Below are 18,763 nucleotides of genomic sequence, written 5' to 3' on the forward strand. Positions count from 1 at the left end.
CTACCTGTCATCTTTTTATTTGCATATGCCCAGCTTTCTGGAGTGGGACTACTAAGAAGTAATAAAATGTCATGTTTTAAAGCTGCTTTACAAAAACTGATTATTCATTCTCTTCTGAAATAAAGCAAAGACTAGATTTTAGAAGGACTTTAATTAATGCCCCCTTAACAGGACTATTCAAAAGCACACACCAAAGGTAAAAATCTTGCTTTGGTCCACCTACTTTAAACTCCATCAGTCTGCCACAGTGATGCTGTATAAAGGCAGGTTACACCATCGTAGCTTTCAGAGACCCTTCTTTCCTCCCTGATTCTGGGACAGAACATACCCAAAGAATAAAAACATTCCCCAGAGGGGAGACCAAGCTGGCTTGAACCAGCACCTACGCTGCAGCACAGGAATCATTTGGTTCCTGGAGGTCTGATTCACAGGGAGACTGTCAGAGCCAGTGTGTCACCTCGGCCGCATGCCAGGCACGGGGGAAGTGAGGTGGGTCAGACCCACCGTGGGGGAAAACAGGAACTGAGCAGAGAGTCATGTGGAGTTGCCCATGTCTCTTGGAGCCTTTATTTGCGGACATTGGGGAGTGAGAGATGCAACAGGACAGGACAGGTAGCAGGGGTGGCCATTTGCTACCCGACCTCGCCCCGTGGAGGTCAGAGGGTGAAAGTGGGCACAGGGGCGTGGCAGGAAGGTCGTGTCACAGCACAGGTCCCTCTGGGGATCACACCTAAAGGCCTCTAATTCTCCACATTAACCCACAGGATTCAAGTAAAGAAAGTCCTTGAACAAAGAATCTGTGATCTGACACTTCCCCCTCGCCTCCTGTGGGAGCCGTCATAGATCCTGTAACAGGAGACGCTGGGCTTCCCGTGGCTGGTGCCTCTGCCCTCAATTCAACCCAAGGTCACCTTCCAGAGAGCCTGGGCAGCCACGCCCACCTTGATGGTGACATTGGCCACCTGGGAACACACGGACCCCTGCTCGGCTACCCCTACTCCACATGCCAACCACAGAATGAGTCTAAGCCTGACGGCTCTAATTTCACTGTTTCTTGCGAATTATGGAACATGGAATTCCATCACTGACTACTCAGGAGCCCACACTAAATGCCTGGCCTACCCCTGGTGATCCGATGCAGCTCACGAGCCTCTGGCCTGTCTTCTGCACATTCTCCACTGGCCTGTCTCCCGCACCTGACTCTGGGCCCCAGAGGGCAGCACAGCAGCTCTAGTACCCGACACGGAGTCAGGGCCCAGTATGTTTCTGTGGAATAATGGGCAGGTGCCCTTTGTCCTCTTGTCCAGTGGGCTCTAGCCTTCAGCCTGGGGTTGCACATCCGGGGCAGAGGCCCGTGGAATGCAGCACGTTATATGGTGATGACAGGAAAGGCAGGCAGTTGCTCCCGCCCAGAGAAGCTGGGCCTGCCCACAGGCTCCAGGGCCCTGCGACAGCCCCTTCACAGCGGGATCTCCTGTGAGGCCCCTGGAGGAGGGCCTGGGCTCTGCAGCTGGAGCCTGCCAAGCCTGGAGGAGCCTGGAGCCATTACGGGGTCTGTCTCCTTAGCAAGGCCGTGACCGGACCCTGAGAGTTCAGAGGTCCCTGCTCTTGATCATGAGTGACCACCTGGGCCACCAGTGGCCCCAGGTCTTCTCTTGGGGAAGAAGAGTCCACTGGGCAGAGAAGCAAGGTGGGTTTCTGTGTGCCTAAAAATAGCCCAAGGAAGCTGCTCCTCTCGCCCTCCGACTGAGCTGGGAGGGAGGGAGGCACCGGTGCAGTTTCCTGGGAAGCTGTGCAGCCAGATGACAATCGGAATTAGCATCAGAACACCTTGATAAAAGGAAGGGAGAAGGAGTTGAATCCCTGAATGAAAAATAGATTATTCACTGTCAGGCTGAACAATAGAACAAGACATAAATAGCAGCCACGCGCAGGACATGCCAATTTTGCTCAAAAACAGCGTGCATGGCTCTCCTACCGCCCTCCAGAGCGTGCCACCGCCGAGCTCTGCACTCAGCAGATGGGGGAGAGAGCAGTGGCCTCTCGGAGGCAGGAAGGACGTGGGCTTTAGAAGCAGAGATTTGAGTTAGAATTCTAGTTCTGTTATTTACAACTCTGTGTGTGTGTGTGTGACAGAGAGAGAGAGAGAAAGAGAGACACTGACACAGAGACACAGGCAAGACAGAACGAGTGAGGAGAGAGAACACAATGACTTCTTGGCATCTAAAATACCGTGAGGCTGACATAAGGGAAGAATTGCCTGTGTAGGGAGGTGGGAAGAATGTTGAGTGTTAACATTAGAGATCTGCATTAAGATTCTGGCTTTGTCATTTACATCTGGGGGCCGCGGAGAGCAGGTGTAGGAGGGGCAGGGGATGGAGGAGACACAGGAGACAGGACATGAAGATGAAAAGGAGGAAGGGGAAGCAGGAGGGAGAGAGGACCCAGCAACCAGCCTGGATAAGTTACAAAGCTTCTCAGAGCTTTGGTTTGCACATGGAGAAAACAAGGTTCCAACTATTTCCCCTGGAACCTGGGACAGCTGTAAAGACCAAGTGTGAGCTTGTTGGTTGAGCACTTGGTGCAGATAATTATTCAACAGCAACTGCCAGGACAGCCAGAACCAGTCTCTTCTGCACCTCACCCAGCCCTCCTACTCAACTTCACCTGTCAGTACTATTACGTTTGCTCCCAGGTGTTTGCTTCACAGGGCTCCCTATGCACCTGGTTGGCCCTGCCTCAGGTGCCTTAGAGGACAGGGCTGTGATGCACGGATGTGAGGCCCCAGCTGTCACCTCCCTGTGAGCTGACCAGGGTCTCTGTAGCAGCTTCCCCTGATAAGCCCCTCTCGCGGGACCTCAAGAGTCCTGGAAAGGCGTCATTCCGCTACACCTGGGTCAGCGCTTAGACCCATGACTCAGGTTAACTGCGGGTTCTGCTCTTGGTGCTGATGGAGGCTCATATTATCTCAAGCTCTCGTATAGCTCTGAGCTGGAGCTGTGTGTCAGGCTGCTGCCCTCCATAGCATTCAACCAAAAAAACTACCACCCCATTCACGGAGGCACAGGGAGGGAGGCTGGGTCATTTGCTCAGGGTTCTGGGAGGAGCCAGGATTCAGAATCTGAGGAAAGGCACTGTCTGGCTGCAGGCCTGTGGCTGGGAAGAGCCCTGGGTGGCACAGAGGCTGCACGGGCTGGTGGGGCCCACCCCAGGGCCCACCTTACCTTGGTGAAGGTCAGACAGTCCTTGTCTTGATCTTTGTCCTTCATCTCGAAATCATAAAGTGCTTTTCCCTGGGGCGGGGCGTGTGGCAAGGGCTGGATGCACTGGATATAGCTGGCTGGGAGGAAGCCCTGTGTGCCGTGCAGCTCGCCATGGTACCACTGTTCATCCACCTTGCGCCGCAGGACGATGATGTCCCCCTTGTTGAACTTGAGGTCGCCGGGTTCCTTCCCCTCGTAGCTGTAGAGGGCCTTGCCATAGGGAAGCAGGCAGGGATTCTGCAAGCAAGAGACAGCATGTGGTCAACGGGCAGGCTCCTTCCCAGTGCCCGGAGTGGATCTGCCGGGGCAGGCCGGGGCTTCCCGGGGGCTTTCTGTGTCCTGGGGGTGCATACAAAGTGCCCCACAAGTGGAAAATATTTTAAAGAAACAGCCTGTCACAGGAACACGCACATACCGAGGCCCCACCGAGATAAGAGGGTCCCCATCATAGCCATTCCTCCTAAATAGGATACTGTCTGGGGCCTTCCACACAGACCACCTCATTCTGTGCAGAAAGGACTCTGAAGTAGGTGCTGGCTTATCTTCATGTACAGATGGGGACACTGAGGCACACAGAGGGAAGGTGACTTTCCCAAGGCGCACACCTAGGAGCAGTAGGTGGAATCTGAACCCAGGGGGTCTGGGCTCAGAATTTCTTACCCAATACTCCACTGAATCACTTTCCATTGGTTCCTATTTCTCAGGCATTTTAGTCTAAGAAGCTGCCAGATTTCTAGCAAGTATCCAACAATTTTTTTTTCTTTACTTCTTCTACGTAATAGTCACAGCAACTCAGAGCATGCTCCAGGGGTTGAAGCTGAGCAGCAGGCATGCATGGCATCCGTCGTGCTAAGCGTCCCACTCAGCAGACTCATGGCCAGCAGCACACACATGAGGACGATGACAAACAGCCTGTGTACAGCACAAGAGCTGTGCCCAGGCACAGGGGTCCTAACAAGCAGTCCCCGGCCATCACAGACCCCCAACCATGACACACAACTTTCTGCTGCGTGTACCTGTAGCAGTCTGTTCCAGAAGTACATTTTCAAGGGCATAAGACTGTATCCTCCTAACATGAGCGATGTTCTTGTATCCGTTGGAGGAAAACCAATCTGTCTGCACCTGTTCTGTCATCCTTGGTCTCAAACCATGACTAGCTCTGAAATCCAAACAAGATTCTAGGCTGCTTCTGCTTGTCAGCGATAAGGAGCCTGTCAAAGAATCCCGAAACTGATGTGATGTCTTCGTCCACTTCCTGGGCTTCTCTTAACTGGCCCTGTCTCATCATGACCATCTGGCCACACGGGCCTCTCTCCCTTTCCTTTATGGGTGGCCAATACCCGCTTAACTGTGGGAGCTTTGTCAGAGGTCAGTCCTGTGCCAGAGGCAAACCAAAGAAAAGCCCTGCATTGTCCGGGTGTCAATACCCAACGATTTTCCTACCAGAAGCCGCATTTTCTCACCAGGGCTGCCTATGCCAAGGAGTTCTTCAGTATTCGAATCAATCAATAGAAGCACAAAAGCCTGAAGCACTAGTACATCGAAAAACTCTTTGTGGAGGACTTAATAGCATGTTGGCAACTCAATCATTCTACATTTATGTTTCAGCAACGTCAGACGACAGCAGTTAAGAGAGAGCCTGCTGGCAAATTGACAAACAGCCACCACTGACCAATTAAACAGTAACACCAGAGGATTTTTCATTGCAGAACTCGAAGAGAAAAAAAAATCCGTTTGCTTCCAATAATACTCATTCTGGATAGCTTTGTAGTGCGAGCACAATAGTGTGTAACGAGCCCCAATTTTAGAGAGTGGAGGTAATTTGCAAGACAAGCACTGTGATCAGAAAAAAACTGGAAGGGGCAGTTGGCTGCAGGCCATCAGAATAATTCCACTGCCACACAGGGGCCACTCAGCCGCCAGCCAGGGAATCTCAATTTGGGACAATTCCGTCTGAAGATATTTTTGGCTATCACAACCGGAAGGTGGGGTGCTACCAACATGTAACAAGTAAAAGCCAGGGACATTGCCAAACACCCCGCAATGCCCAGGACAGTCCCTGCTACAAAGAAAGACCCGGCCCAGAGCATCAGCAGGTTAAGAAACCCTGGTCCAGCCTGTTTGGTTAAGTTTACAAAAAAAGACAGAGTAAGGTTCCTTGTTCTAATAGAACTTAGTCTACGAACACTTTAAAAGTTAAATATAACATGTATTTTCATGATGGGAGTATTTTCACTATTGGCTACATGGAGACACTTAGATATCCATCAAGGTAAGCGGTTTTAAAGGGATGGTAAAAAAAAAACATGCTGTGAAGTTGTAAAACCAGCCTCAACAAGATGCACACAAAAAAGCTTTGCTTTGTCAGGGAATGACTCCATTTCCTTTCATTCCCAAATCACAGGGGTAAGGCTTAAAAGCCGTGTTATAAGAGCTATAGAATCGGTGGCTGTTTGGTGACTTTTGCTACCATTGGTAACAACTGCGGGCAGGAAGGGCCAGCTTTGCACCTGCCTCCATGCGGCACTCCCTTCTGCAGCCAGCTCGTGCTATCTGAGCACACACACCTCCCTGCAATGCCCCTGTGAGAAGGGGACACTGTGTTTCCTCCCCGGCCTCCCCACCATCGGCCTTCTCTAGACTGGTTGACATAAAGGCCCCCTGAAGACACCACTCACACCCACACTGTGTAACTGCGACCCCGACTTAGGCAGTGTGGCAGGGAAAGCTGGGGTGTAGGGCCAGAGAAACTGAGGCACCTTCCACCAGGCAGCCTGGGGCTGTAGGCCACCGCCCAGGACAGAGGCACTCTGTGAGGCACACACTCCTGATTCACAGGGGGATTCTGCCCTTCATGAATTCTCCGGAGGGACCATGGCCTCACTGGCATCAGCACTGTGGCCTGCAGGTCTCCTTGACGCCCCCCTTCACTGTCGCAGACCCCAGCTTGACCTGCCTCTGTGCCAGTGACCCTCAAATCAACCTGTGCCTGTGATGTCCTTTCTGATTAGCGGACTTGATGTGAACCCAGATGCCTGCTTGCCTGCTCTGCTGGACATCCACAAGCTCCTAGAGGCCGTCGTCTGTCCCTCCCAGCCCTACCTCCTGTGGCCATGGAATCCCCACTCAGCTGCTGGGCAGGGACCTTCAGTCACCCCTGTGCCCACCCTTTCCCTTGGCCTGGGCACTCATCCTGCCAACTCCACTTCTGAGCTCTCACCCAGAGGGCCGTGCACCCTCCCCCTCCCACTGCCTTGCCTGCCATCTATCCTGCGCCCAGTGCAAACCTCCTCCAGTGGTCTCCTGGCTCATCAGCCTGTCATGGGCTGGATGCCCAAATGCAGGGCCAAGCTCACACACCTGCTACTTATGAGCTTCAGTGGCTGCCTGCTGACCTCAGGGGATCCGAGCTCCTCGGCACAGCAGCCGAGGTCCCCTAAGCTGGCCTCAGCACACCTGCCCAGCCACAGCAGACAGCGCCCTCAGTCACAAGAAGTCTGTGCTTCTGGAACCTAGAACCTGCAGGGTTTTGCAGACAGAGCTCCATGCTACTTCCTCTGCCCTTCTCACTCCCTCTGAAACCCATACTGCTCCCCCGTTACCAACTGTGCCCTCCTAATTCCATCAGCCACTCACCAGCCATCCTAACTCTATCAGCCACCTTCCTAATTCCTTCGCTTCTATGCCACCAAGGCCCCCAGGACGAGGCTGTGCTGTTCACCCTGATGACCTCAGGCTCCAGGAGTGTTCTCCCTGCATAGCAGGTCCCCTCTATGTGCTGTTAATTCAAAGGCACTCAGGTTAGTCCTGAGTCAGGCCTGGATGGGGATGCAGGGGGTAAAGTTAGAAAAGAAGTATCTGGGACCGGGTATGGTGGCTCACGCCTATCATCTTAGCACTCTGGAAGGCTGAGGATGGAAAATCACTTGAGGCCAGGGGTTTAAGGCTAGCCTGGGCAACATACTGAGACCCTATCGCTAAAAAAAAAAAAAGAAAGAAAGAATTTTTTTTTTTTTTTAAATAGCAGACTTTGTGGCAAGTACTTGTAGTCTCAGCTATTGGGAGGCTGAGGCAAGATGACTGAGTGAGCCTGGGAGTTCGAGGCTGCAGTGAGCAACGATCGTACCACTACACTCCAGCCTGGGTGACAGAGCAAGACCCTGTGTCTAAGGAAAAAAAAGGAAACCAGGGCAGGAGTAGGGCAGAAGCAGGGACAGACTAGAGACTGTACTCCTGGCCACCACTCCACAGGCGGTGACCCACCTGCTGGCCCCAACCCACCTGCTGGCCTTGAGGCTGGGACTGAGAGCATGACTCTCGGAGCAAGCAAGCTGTGAGAGCATGCGGGCTGCAGGTGGGGCCTGTTTGCCTTGCTGGCTGGTGAGCCAGGAGGAGAAGTGGAGAAGGGTAGGGGAGAGAGAAGGCGGGAGAGAGAAGGCAAGAGAGCCCCCTGTATCCCCATCTCAGACTGCCAGACTCAGATTTGACAGAGCAAAACCAAGAGGGGGAATGAATCTTTTTAAGATGCAGGACACATTTCTGAGGGAAAGAAAAAAAAAGAGTTAAGGAAGGTGCCGAAAGGCAGTTTACTTGGAGGAGCAGCAGCAGCCAGAAACTGGATCTCATCAGGAAATGCTCATATGGGTGACACCCGGCACCTCCAGAGTCTTTCATCTTCAAAGCTCTTTATAAGATTAACTAATTAGTGCATGGAAGGGGCCTAGGGCAGGCAGATGCTATTATGGGGGAGAAAAGATTTCTGCCGATTTCGCAGCAGCAACCCGGAGGCCTCTATGTCCCAGCCTCCACACCCACCCAGGAGGGTGGCCAGCTGCTCCAGAGCCTGTTTGCTTTCTGCCCACAGACGCGTTTGCAAGAACTTCTCACACTGTGGCGTGCTCCCCTTTAGAGGAATTTCATTCAAACATTGTCACTAAGCCACCATTATTTGGGCTCAAGACATTAAGAAAAAGAAATAAAAGGAAAAGGGAAAACCCATCTGGGATGCCTACAGGACAATTAACACCAGCCACCCCTGCAAGGCATTAATAATAATTAAAACTTATAATGTCAATTTCATGGCTCATTACTCAGATGTGGCACACACATCTTCCTCTGGGCTTAATGTCCTACCCGTGGAGACGGCGCTCACGTGGGCACAATGGCGCCATCTCTGGCTTCTACTGGAATCAGGCACGTGGCAGCAGGCTCTAATGAATGTGCTCCTGACAGCCCTGGGTGGGACTCTCAGGCAAGCCATACCCCTGAGCAAGGGCGGGTGCCAAAGCCGGCCTGCAGTGTGGGGAGGGCACGACCCCGACTGGCCTATTCCAGGCCTCCCGGCAAGCTGGGGTAGAGAGCGTGGAGCACCGGCTCCCTGTGTTTAAGACCCTAAGGATGCAATCTTTCCAGGAGAGCACTTGCCACGGCTCTCGCTCCCTGCTTTCAATGGAGGGCCCCCTCCACGGTTAGCCCATCAGGACAGATTCCCGCCTGTTTTGCTTACTGGTGGATCCCCCACTGCTGGCCTGACACAGATCATACGCTCGATATATCTTCGGAACGAATTAACACACAGACTAGCAAACCAGTCCCCTGGGACGGGGGCCTTGGCTCACAGCTTCTATCTGGCCCATTATTTTTCCCAAAATATGAGATTCACGGTCCAGGTGACCCAAGATCCTGTTGCTAACAGCAGCTGGGCCTGGAGGAATGGAGAAAATCCCAGGGATGGCTGATGAGGAGTGGGGCATTCCAGCCAGAGGTTCAGCCCATGCAAAGGCCCGGAGTTACAGATGGACACAGGGCCTGCCCACGGGCAGTCTCCAGACCTGTATAGCACAGCATGTGGCCAGCTGAAAAGTGTTAGGAAGATGAACACATTCGTCCACAGGCCCTGAAGGGTGAGACCCTAATCGTACACACACCAAGCACTGCAAGGTCTGATAATGCGGCAGAGACAGTTAATGACCCCCTGATACCCACTCTCTGCTTCTTTTGTCTGGGAGAATACTCCAAATTTCAACTGAGGTCAAGCTTCCAGCAGAAGCCTTCATTTTCCAGCCTTGCCTGCCTCCAGGCAGCTGTGGGTAGGTGTCCACGTTTCTGTCCACGAAATGCAAGTCAAAGTGATTCCTGCACATTCTGGAGCATGTTTTATAATGACTCGCATAAGGAAATCTGTCTTCCCACGGGCTGCATGGTAGATATGGTAGGGTGGGCCAGTTTTTCCATCAAACATTATGCTCAGAGCAAAGGGGGAAGAAATCTGGGTCTTGGGGTGACCTTGCAGAACACACCCCCGGACCATGAAGTAAGAAAAAGGAAACTTGATCTTATCTGAGCCATCACGTTTTGGGATCTTATTCACAGCTTAGCCTATATTCTGACTCATTCAGGAAGTCTCAGGTGTATTTACAATTTCTTTAGCTCGTAAGCATTTTTCAAGCCAAGGCATTGACTTTCATAGCACTGCTGAGGGTTATCATTTATGTGCTGTCATCTTTAAATAGCACTTTCAACTCAGAGACTCTCAGATTTAGAAAAGGCACGACTCTTGGCCTTACCTTATTTTAAATAATGTATTTACCAGAGTGTACCCCATCTTTCAGTTCATAGATTTAATCTGCGATGAAGAAGTTTGTTACTGTATCACACTGCAACCAGAGGTTCCCAGGTTTTCGTTTTACAGATAATGAGATTTCGAGTTCCTTTGTCCCTTTTTCTCATTCAAAACTGCTTGTTGGGTCCTTTTTCTTTCGTCCTCTCTTTTCTTCTGACAGTTTCTTCTTTTCCCATATTTGCACACTCATTCGTCCAAGAATTGATGAAGAATTGATGAAATAAGACAAAGGAGGAAAACACAACTTGCCCTTCACATACAGGGTGACGAGGCCACTGCTAAGCTGCTGTGTGGGATGCAACTGTGAAGACATAAATTGTCTACAGCCAAGAGCTAGCTGCCTGTAGCAGTTTCATGTTGCAGCCAGATTAGAGAGGATTTAAAAGCAAATTTACTTTTCTTTTTTTCTTCCTTTTTTTACTTTTCCCAGACTTTGTTGTGGCCTGTTTCCCTGTTGCATCAAAACAGCAGTTAGGTCCTCTGCAGTGGCCTTAGGAAGCACCTTTTGACAAAGTACCTTGGGCTTAGTTTTCCCATAAACTGGAGATAATCAAATCTGCCCTCCCATGCTTCTTAGTATGTCGAGAACAAAACTGATGATACGTAAAGAACTTTGTGTCTCCTAATGAAGAAGGAGTTATAAAGAAAAATGATCACTGACTACTTGCTGAGGGAAACAGATGTTCCAGGACATGGGTGCCCGGGCCAGGAAAGGCAGATGCTTCTAAGTGTAGAAAGTGGCCAGTGGTGATCCCTCCCCGTGCACTGCAGCAGAAGTCAGATGGGAGAACTGAGGACCACCCCTCCAGCATCTGCACACATTCGCTGAATAAGTGAATTCAGCAAAGAACCGATGCACAGTCCTTGGGTGTAGACCCTCTCTTGCCCTCAGGGTTGAGGTATGTGCTTCTCTGGGTTCCAGCAGTACTGGGGCTCTCATCCCAACCTCGCCCCTTCCTGTCCTGAGCACCTCCTGTGTGCCCGCTGCTCCTACCTCTACCTGTGAGACCCACAGGATCCTTACAGCAACCCTGTGAGCTTGGCCTTATATTATCTGCACTTTACAGATAAGAAATTGGGGCACAGTGAGGTCCAGTAACTTGCCCAAGGTCCAAGAGGCAGGACTGGACCCAGGTGGTCTGACCTCTCAGCTTGTGCACTGCTGGCTACACACATCACCTCCTCAAAGTAACACAGCCATTATTTAGCTGCTACTCCCCACCAGACACTCCTGATAGCTGATTACTGCTCACAGGACTCCTGTGAAATAGGAATTATGGTCCTTTTATAAGTGAGAAAAAATGCAGCAAGGTGGCCAAATTCCTCAGCATCACAGAGCATGTAATCGGGCAACCAGCTTCCAACCACCTGCCTCCTTCTCACTCCCCCAAAAGGCGAGGGAGGCCTCTGTGGAGCCCTGATAATTGTTTAATTATGGAAGGAAAAGGGCAGCTGTGGGTCGGTCATCCATTAGGCCAGGAGGGTCCAGATCTGTTTACATTTACCCAGTTCGGAGATGCACTGCTCACTTCCTCACTTTCTGAGAAGACAGCTCCCACGCTGTGAGCTGGTATTTGCAGCGTTCTAGGCATGTTCTGATAATGTGTACTTACAGGAGCACTTGAGCAAGTCCCCAGCAACCACCAGGCACCTTGAAAAGTGCTCCTGTGATCCCTCCCAGGGAACAAAGGCCTCGCTACCTGCAACCCCTGCAGCCCCACCCAGGCCCTCCAGGACCTGCATCCAGCTGATTCCTGGCCGGCCCCATCTCTCACCTTTCAACTGGCCCTTTGGGCAGCACACTCACCAGGGCCTCCTTCATGGGTGGCCTCGGGTCAGCGGGGCCTTGCACTGGGGACCTGGATCTCCAGCCACCTGAGAAAACCAAGAGGACAGGAGGGAAACGAAAGAGGGGACTAAAGGCAGAGGATTCCTTGTAGGTCCTTATTTCAACCCAAACCAACCACTACATCATCTTAATACATACACATTTTTCACATCATTATTTTCATGTTACCCCTCACCCCCCCCCCAAAAAAAGTTGACCCTTGAACCAACATGGGTTTAAACTGCAAGGGTCTACTTATATGTGGATTTTTTTCAATAAGTTATACTGAGTGTGTCCCTGTCCTCTGCCTCCCCGTCCACCTCCTCTACCTTTTCTCTGCCTGAGACAGCAAAGCCAACCCCTCCTCCTCCTCAGCCTACACAACGTGAAGATGATGAAAATGAAGACCTTTATGATGATTCACTTCCACTTAATGAATAGTAAATATATTTTCTCTTCCTTACAGTTTTTTAAATAACAATTTCTTTTCTCTAGCTCGCTTTATTATAAGAACACAGTATATAATGTATAGTTCTTCCAAGATATGTGTCTATCAACTGTGTGTGTTATCAGTAAGGCTTCTGGTCAACAGTAAACTCTTAGGGGTTGAGTCTGGGGGAGTCAAAAGTTACATGCAAGACTGGGCGCGGAGGCTCAGGCACTTTGGGCCTGAGGCGGGTGGATCACGTGAGGTCAGGAGTTCGAGACCAGCCTGGCCAACATGGTGAAACTCCATCTCTACTAAAAATACAAAAATTAGTCGGGCATGATGGCACATGCCCATAATCCCAGCTACTTTCGAGGCTGAGGCAGGAGCACTGCCTGAACCCGGGAGACAAAGGATGCAGTGAGCCAAGATTGTACCACTGCACTCCAGCCTGGGCGACAGAGTGAGGCTGTCTCAAAAAAAAAAAAAAAAAAAAAGTTATACACAGGTTTTTGACTGTGCTGGGGGTTGTTGCCCTAACTCCCGCATTGTTCAAGGGTCAAGTGTAATACAAAAAGGTAAGAAAAAATAAAGTATCTGTGAGCATCTGTGTAAAAAAATAAGTTTCCCTAAGAATCTGGCTTGAATGACAAAGGAAGGAGACCTGTGTTAGAACTGGGTCCCCAGCGCTCGAGGAGTTTTGAGGGTGGCCATGAAGCTTCTTGCTGAAGAGCTCAATTCTGCCACATCCTGCCTGCTCTGTGGGTCAGTTTCCGTACCTCCAAAAAAAGCGTGCTAAGTATCTGTCTCACAGGTATCCTAAATGTGAGATCGAATGAGTTAATACAGATGAGTTACTCATAACAGAGACTGGCACACCGTAAGTACCAAAGGATGGTCTCCTGTTAGTAGCAAATAACTTGCAACTGGGGAAGCCACGAGACGGCAGCACACAGCGTGTTTACTGAAGTTCTCCACATCATGTGACACACAGACTGGCAAGCTCCATCAAAAACAGAAGGAGGCCAGGTGCGGTCGGTTGCTCATGCCCATAATGCCAACACTTTGGGAGGCCGCGGCAGGCAGATCACTTGAACTCAGGAGTTCCAGACCAGCCAGGGTAACATGGCGAAATCCCATTGCTACAAAAAACGAACAAACAAACAACAAAAAAAAAACTAGCCAGGCGTGGTGGTGCATGCCGGTAGTCCCAGCTACTCAGGAGGCTGAGGTGGGAGGATCACTTGAGCCCAGCAGGTTGAGGCTGCAGTGAGCAACCTATGATTATGCCACTGCACTCCAGTTTGGGTGACAGAGTGAGACCCTGTCCCAAAAAAAAAAAAAAGGAGGCCTTAGCAAAACAAACTTGACCACCAAGATAACCCACCTGGTAGCATATGGCATATGCTGATAGCATATGGCACAGCCATTCAAGAAGGTCCTAAGAAGGAAGGTTCTTCCACCAACAGATGATGGACTTCCTAGCAAATGTGCTAAAGGCTCAGGGAAGCTCCACAGACCTCCTGGGCAGGGTGGAAACGCTGAGGGTGATCCCGTGACCAGGGGTGCCTCCAGGACACCCGCCCTCGCCTGTACAGTCCCTTATCACCATTTGAGGAAAACATTTTGCCATATGTGAGGGGATGGCCACGGTGCAAGGTGCTGGGGACATCACACACAGGAGGACCTAGCCTTGGGTGCAGAGAAGTTATATGACAGATGGGAGCAGGGCCACAATGGGGCCGGCAGCCCCAAGCGTCCTGCACCCAGGGCTCCTGGAAGCCCTGCTGTGGGGAGAGAGGAGCGGGTCCCAGGACTAAGGGAGCCCAAGCTCTTACCTCTCAATACAGATAGGTCCAGAGGCTTTTACAAATCTTTAAATCATGTGGCCAATCTCAGGAAAAAAAATCACCCAATGAGTCAGTTCGTACCTCCCTCTCTAGGAAGGCATTTAAGATACATAACATAAAAATGTGAAAACTATAAGTCCTGAATTTACATTTAGGATACTCAATAGGATTTGCTATCATGTTAAAAAATGTTAAGCCTGAATCAAAGCATACCTAATGGTTTGGGCTTATTTCACGTAGATACTGCATTTGCCTGCTTTACACTGATTCTGTAATTTGCTGCCCACAGAGGATGAGGTCCGGCTGTCAGGGATGCAGACTGCCCTTGGCCCTGGGACAGGAGGAACTCAGCAGAATTCTTCACTGCATCAGGCGCTGATGGATACGGCTGGAGCAGGAGAGGGTCCCTTGGCATCCCATTTCCATGTTGATGTATAGAAATCCTTAACTCCAGATATTTAGTTACAAAACGCTTTGTCAACTTGGTAATGGAAATCTCCACAAAATTGGATGTTGCAGTTGCTTTTATAGACTTAAGGTGAACTTCATAAATAAGTTATTAATGCAAATAGTCTTAATGCAGAGAAACAAACAAACGCTCTCCCGAGTCGCCGCAAAGAGCATGTGCCTCAACGTGCTGGCATCATCACCCTCCCTTGGAAATTGGTTCCTTCGAGAGCAGCCTGCAGGGTACACGAGGCCTCACAGTGAGCTCTCAGCACGTGCTAGCCGTGGGCACGCCAGGACATTTGTTTGTACTCAAGGAAGAAGCTCACTGGTGGCAGCTTCCCTTCCAAATGTATTTTGCATGCTAGTGAGTCAATCCGGTTATTTTCTGTTCTATCTGTGAGAAATTTGTTCTTGAAGACTTCACACTTTAATGTGACTTTGTAAACTCATTTTAAAGTAAAAATGGGTCTTTGGTTGTCGTTTTACCTAGTCTAGAGAACAAGCCGGCCTTCCCAGCATGGCACCTCTTCCCCAGTGAGGGAGAATCCTTCTCCTGCAGGCCAGCTTCTGGGCAAGTGGTGATTTTTGAACTTCCTAAAGTAGTAAGTATTTCTGACTTTCTTAAGATATTAAATATTTTTGAACTTCCTAAAATATTAAAGAGCTTACTAGGCCTGCCTGAATTTTCAAAACGTAGGGAGAGGAATATCTTCTACGCTAAAGCTTTTCCTGATGGGTTCCAGATGTTGCCAGTCACTTAAATCAACCCGAATGTCTTAACAACATTGTGCTCTGAGTCTCACCCACATATCCCACTCCCAGCCCCCAAGTGCCTTTTTATGTTGAGTTGCTTCATTCATAAATACATCTTTCACATTCCTTTTATGCTTTCAGGTTTTCGAAGCATTTTCATAGGCTTTATTTAACTTTCACTCTTATCCTCTCTACAGCCGCGTAAGGTGGGAAGTGGTTTTGGGACATTTATGCAGTTAGTCAGCAAATTGGAATGAGTGCCCGTTACTTGCGGGGTGTGGTTCTGGCATGGGGTTTGAGAGTGAACAAAACGCTCAGAGGTCCCCATCCGGGTGGAGTTCATGTTCCAGCCAGGGGGCAGCAACAAAACATAAAAATAAGTAAAATCTAGAGAATATCAGAAAGTGGTTAAGTGTTAAGGGGACACATAAACCAGAGGAGGGGACATGAACGCTGGGATGGGGATAGGGTGAAATCTTAGAACGTCGTCACCGAGAAGGTAACTCAGCGACACGTGGACGAGCGAGGGCTAGTGGATGAGCACGTCCCAGCCCTGAAGGGCACGGGGGGCACTAGAGGAGCAGAGAGGAGGTGGCGTGTGGAGGAGGCACGGGCTTCCCAGGGTTGGCGCTGTGGAAGGGCTGGAACAGCCCAGCAGAGACTCAGAAGGAAATAAATGTCATTGAGAGTTTTCAATGTGGAAACTGAGGCATGGGGAGAGGATAAAGAAACACCTGAGAAAACATGCTAAAAAGAGCCGTTCTTGGGTGGGACGGGTGATCGGCTGTGCCCCACAGTCCCCACAGCTGCTCCTCTGAGGTGTGTAGGCCCGAGAACTCTAGATCAGGAGCAAGGAATGGGTAACACCCAAGGATGCTGCAAAATGTCCTAACGAATCTGCTCCAAGAACAGGAAATGTTCGGTTTTGAAGCAGGGAGTGGTATTACCACGATGATCCTAGGCAGAAACCAAACCGTGTCTTCAGTGATCAGGGAGGACGTGTGAGTCACCAACGCGGTGATGTAAATGGCGTTCTCAGAGCCTCGCACCGGGACGCATGGCCTGGGAAGGCACGCAAAGAGTTAAAAGGAGAACCTTTCCAGGAAGGTCAGCCTAAAAAGCAAAGAGAAAGGGACTCAGGGGCTTCTCAATAAAAACGCTGGGTTCCGCCAATATGCAGTCCACCTGTCTCGGAAGTGCTATTGAGGGGAGCAAGTGGCACCTAACATTCTAGTTGGAGAAGGAGAGAGAAACAGAGGCAGGAACAAACTCTTTCAGCAGCCTCCGCGACCCGTCACCTCCTGTTCTCACAAGTTGAAGAGGCACATTTTGCAGCTTTTTCTCCCTATGTGTCACTTTTCCCTCACATCTGCATTATTACGAAGTGTGACTTCCTGTCACCATGCCGCCATCCCCCATTGGAATCAGCGCAGGGGACACCGTGGCTGCCTCACTCCATCCCTGGCATCCCTGGAGTGGGTGGGGGTTCCCCTGCTGGCTGGCACCACTAGCACCCTTCCTTTAGCCAACCCACTCTGTGCCCTTATTGCCAGAAAAGTCAGCAGGGTTCTGGACCAACAGGAAGCCAAGACACCCACACGGCTTTGTTTCCTATGGGAGGTACTCTGATGATGAGGTGGTCTTTATTTTTTTTAAATATATATATATATTTTGAGGCAAGGTCCCACTCTGTCACCCAGGCTGAAGTGCAGTGGTGTGATCATGGCTCACTCAGCCTCGACTTCCTGGGCTCAAGCAATCCTCCCACCTCAGCCCCTCAAATAGCTGAGACTGCAGGTGCATGCCACCACACCTGGCTAATTTTTTCTATTTTTTTTTCTAGGGATGGGATCTCACTATGTTATAGCCCAGGCTGAACTTCTGGGCTCAAGCAATCCTCCCACCTTGGCCTCCCAAAATGCTGGAATTACAGGCATGAGCCACTGAACCTGGTTTTGAGATGGTCTTTAAATGCAGAATTGTCTGTGATTTGAGGAAGCAACTGGACTTTCCTAAAGTCTTAGAAACCTGCCTGCCACCTTAAAAATGTAACACATTACCACTTGTCAGCAAGTACTCTGAACATGTCCCCATTATTAATTCTTCTGAACTTCATAGCAACCTTAGGAGGCAAGTATTATTTTTGGTGATATCATTGTTATATCATCATAATTATAATTATTAACATTATTATAATGGAGACATTATTATCTCCATATTATCTCCATTTTACAGTGGAGGAAACTAAGTCACAGAGCGGTTAATTAACGTGCTCAAAGTCATGCTGCCAATACGTGGCAGAGCTGGGATTTAAACCCTGGCAGTTTGGTTTCAGAGTTTGTGCCCTTATCTTCTATGCCAGCAGTCAGCAAACTTTGTCTCTAGTGGAGCGAGGCGGCTTTGCAGGCCATCAGTGTTAGCTGTAACTATTCAGTTCTGCCACTGTAGCAGCCAGAGCGCCATAGATTCCATGTAAATTAGTGGGTGCGATTGTGTTCCAATAGAACTTTACTTACAAAAACAGGTGGGGGGATGCTATGTGTGAAACCTCACTTTGTATACTGTAAAATGTGATCTCAAGTCCAGGATGACTGACCAAGGTTAGGCTTGTTTTATTGTGTGTTTTTAAAAGCAAGAATCTCAATGGATTCACTTTCTTAACATCTGATGCTGAAACCAATACATCACATTGATCACATTCAGTTTCTCGTGCATTTCAGCAATGAATGTATCCAGCAAGGATAGGCTAGGGCTTTTTTAAAAGGTGAAACTCATCACCCTGAACTTGAATTCTCAACCGCAGGCAGGAGAATGCCTGAACCTGACAGATACAGATAAGTCCATCATTCCTTTCCAAGGTGCAGGCCTGGTGCTGTCACGAGCAATATCAACCCTGGGACTTGAACTAGGGCTGGAAACTGAGGTCTCTCCTGGAACGCACTGAGGCAGCACTGGAGCTGCAGAGCACCAGGCAGTGAGCAGCTCTGCACTCACGCACATTCCCCATCCCAGGCTGCTGGAGAGGAATGCATGACCCAGCAGGCTAGGCTGTCTTCTGCATCCTGCTGATGTCGGGACCACCAAGGTCTCACTGTCACAGTTTATTTCCTCCCATCAAAACAGTTCAAAGGAATCCATTGGTTTCTGATCATTCATTCTATAAGGCAATAAACACTTCAACACTTTGGTGAGTACACAATTGACATGCCGTGCACATTAAAAAGGGTGATTCCGAGTCTTATTTCTCATCACCCAGACTAGCACCTGTGCCTCTCTACACACTAACCCTGGAGGTGGGGTGGCTGCTCCTGGATATGCTCTGTAGGAATCGCTCAGAAGGGTGACTCATCGCCCCATCCTTTCCCGCCTGGCAAATGAGAGGATGTTCCACCCACGGGGCAGCCCCGGCTTCCTTAGCACAGCACGGTGAGCTAAGAAAGGCAGAACTGTCTAGTCCAGGGAGGGCTGAACTGCGGGGAGCTCGGGACAGGAGTAAGCTCTGTTCCTTACACATCCTGGGACCACTTAGGGGCAGAGGCAGACAAGGAGCCTTGTGCTGCTCCTGCTGCA

At 50.1% G+C, this 18,763-nt stretch overlaps 1 protein-coding gene across 1 annotated transcript in view; it reads right to left on the reverse strand.

Annotated features, from left to right (window-relative positions):
* Positions 1–18,763, reverse strand: part of SH3RF3 (SH3 domain containing ring finger 3) — a 372,468-nt gene that overhangs the window by 155,135 nt on the left and 198,570 nt on the right. The window contains exon 2 of the mRNA XM_003909107.5: positions 3,225–3,500. Coding sequence (XP_003909156.2) covers positions 3,225–3,500 — 276 coding nt within the window. The remainder of the gene's footprint in view (positions 1–3,224; positions 3,501–18,763) is intronic.

This window comes from Papio anubis, chromosome 14, assembly GCF_008728515.1.
Source record: "Papio anubis isolate 15944 chromosome 14, Panubis1.0, whole genome shotgun sequence".
Classification (NCBI taxonomy): Eukaryota; Metazoa; Chordata; class Mammalia; order Primates; family Cercopithecidae; genus Papio; species Papio anubis.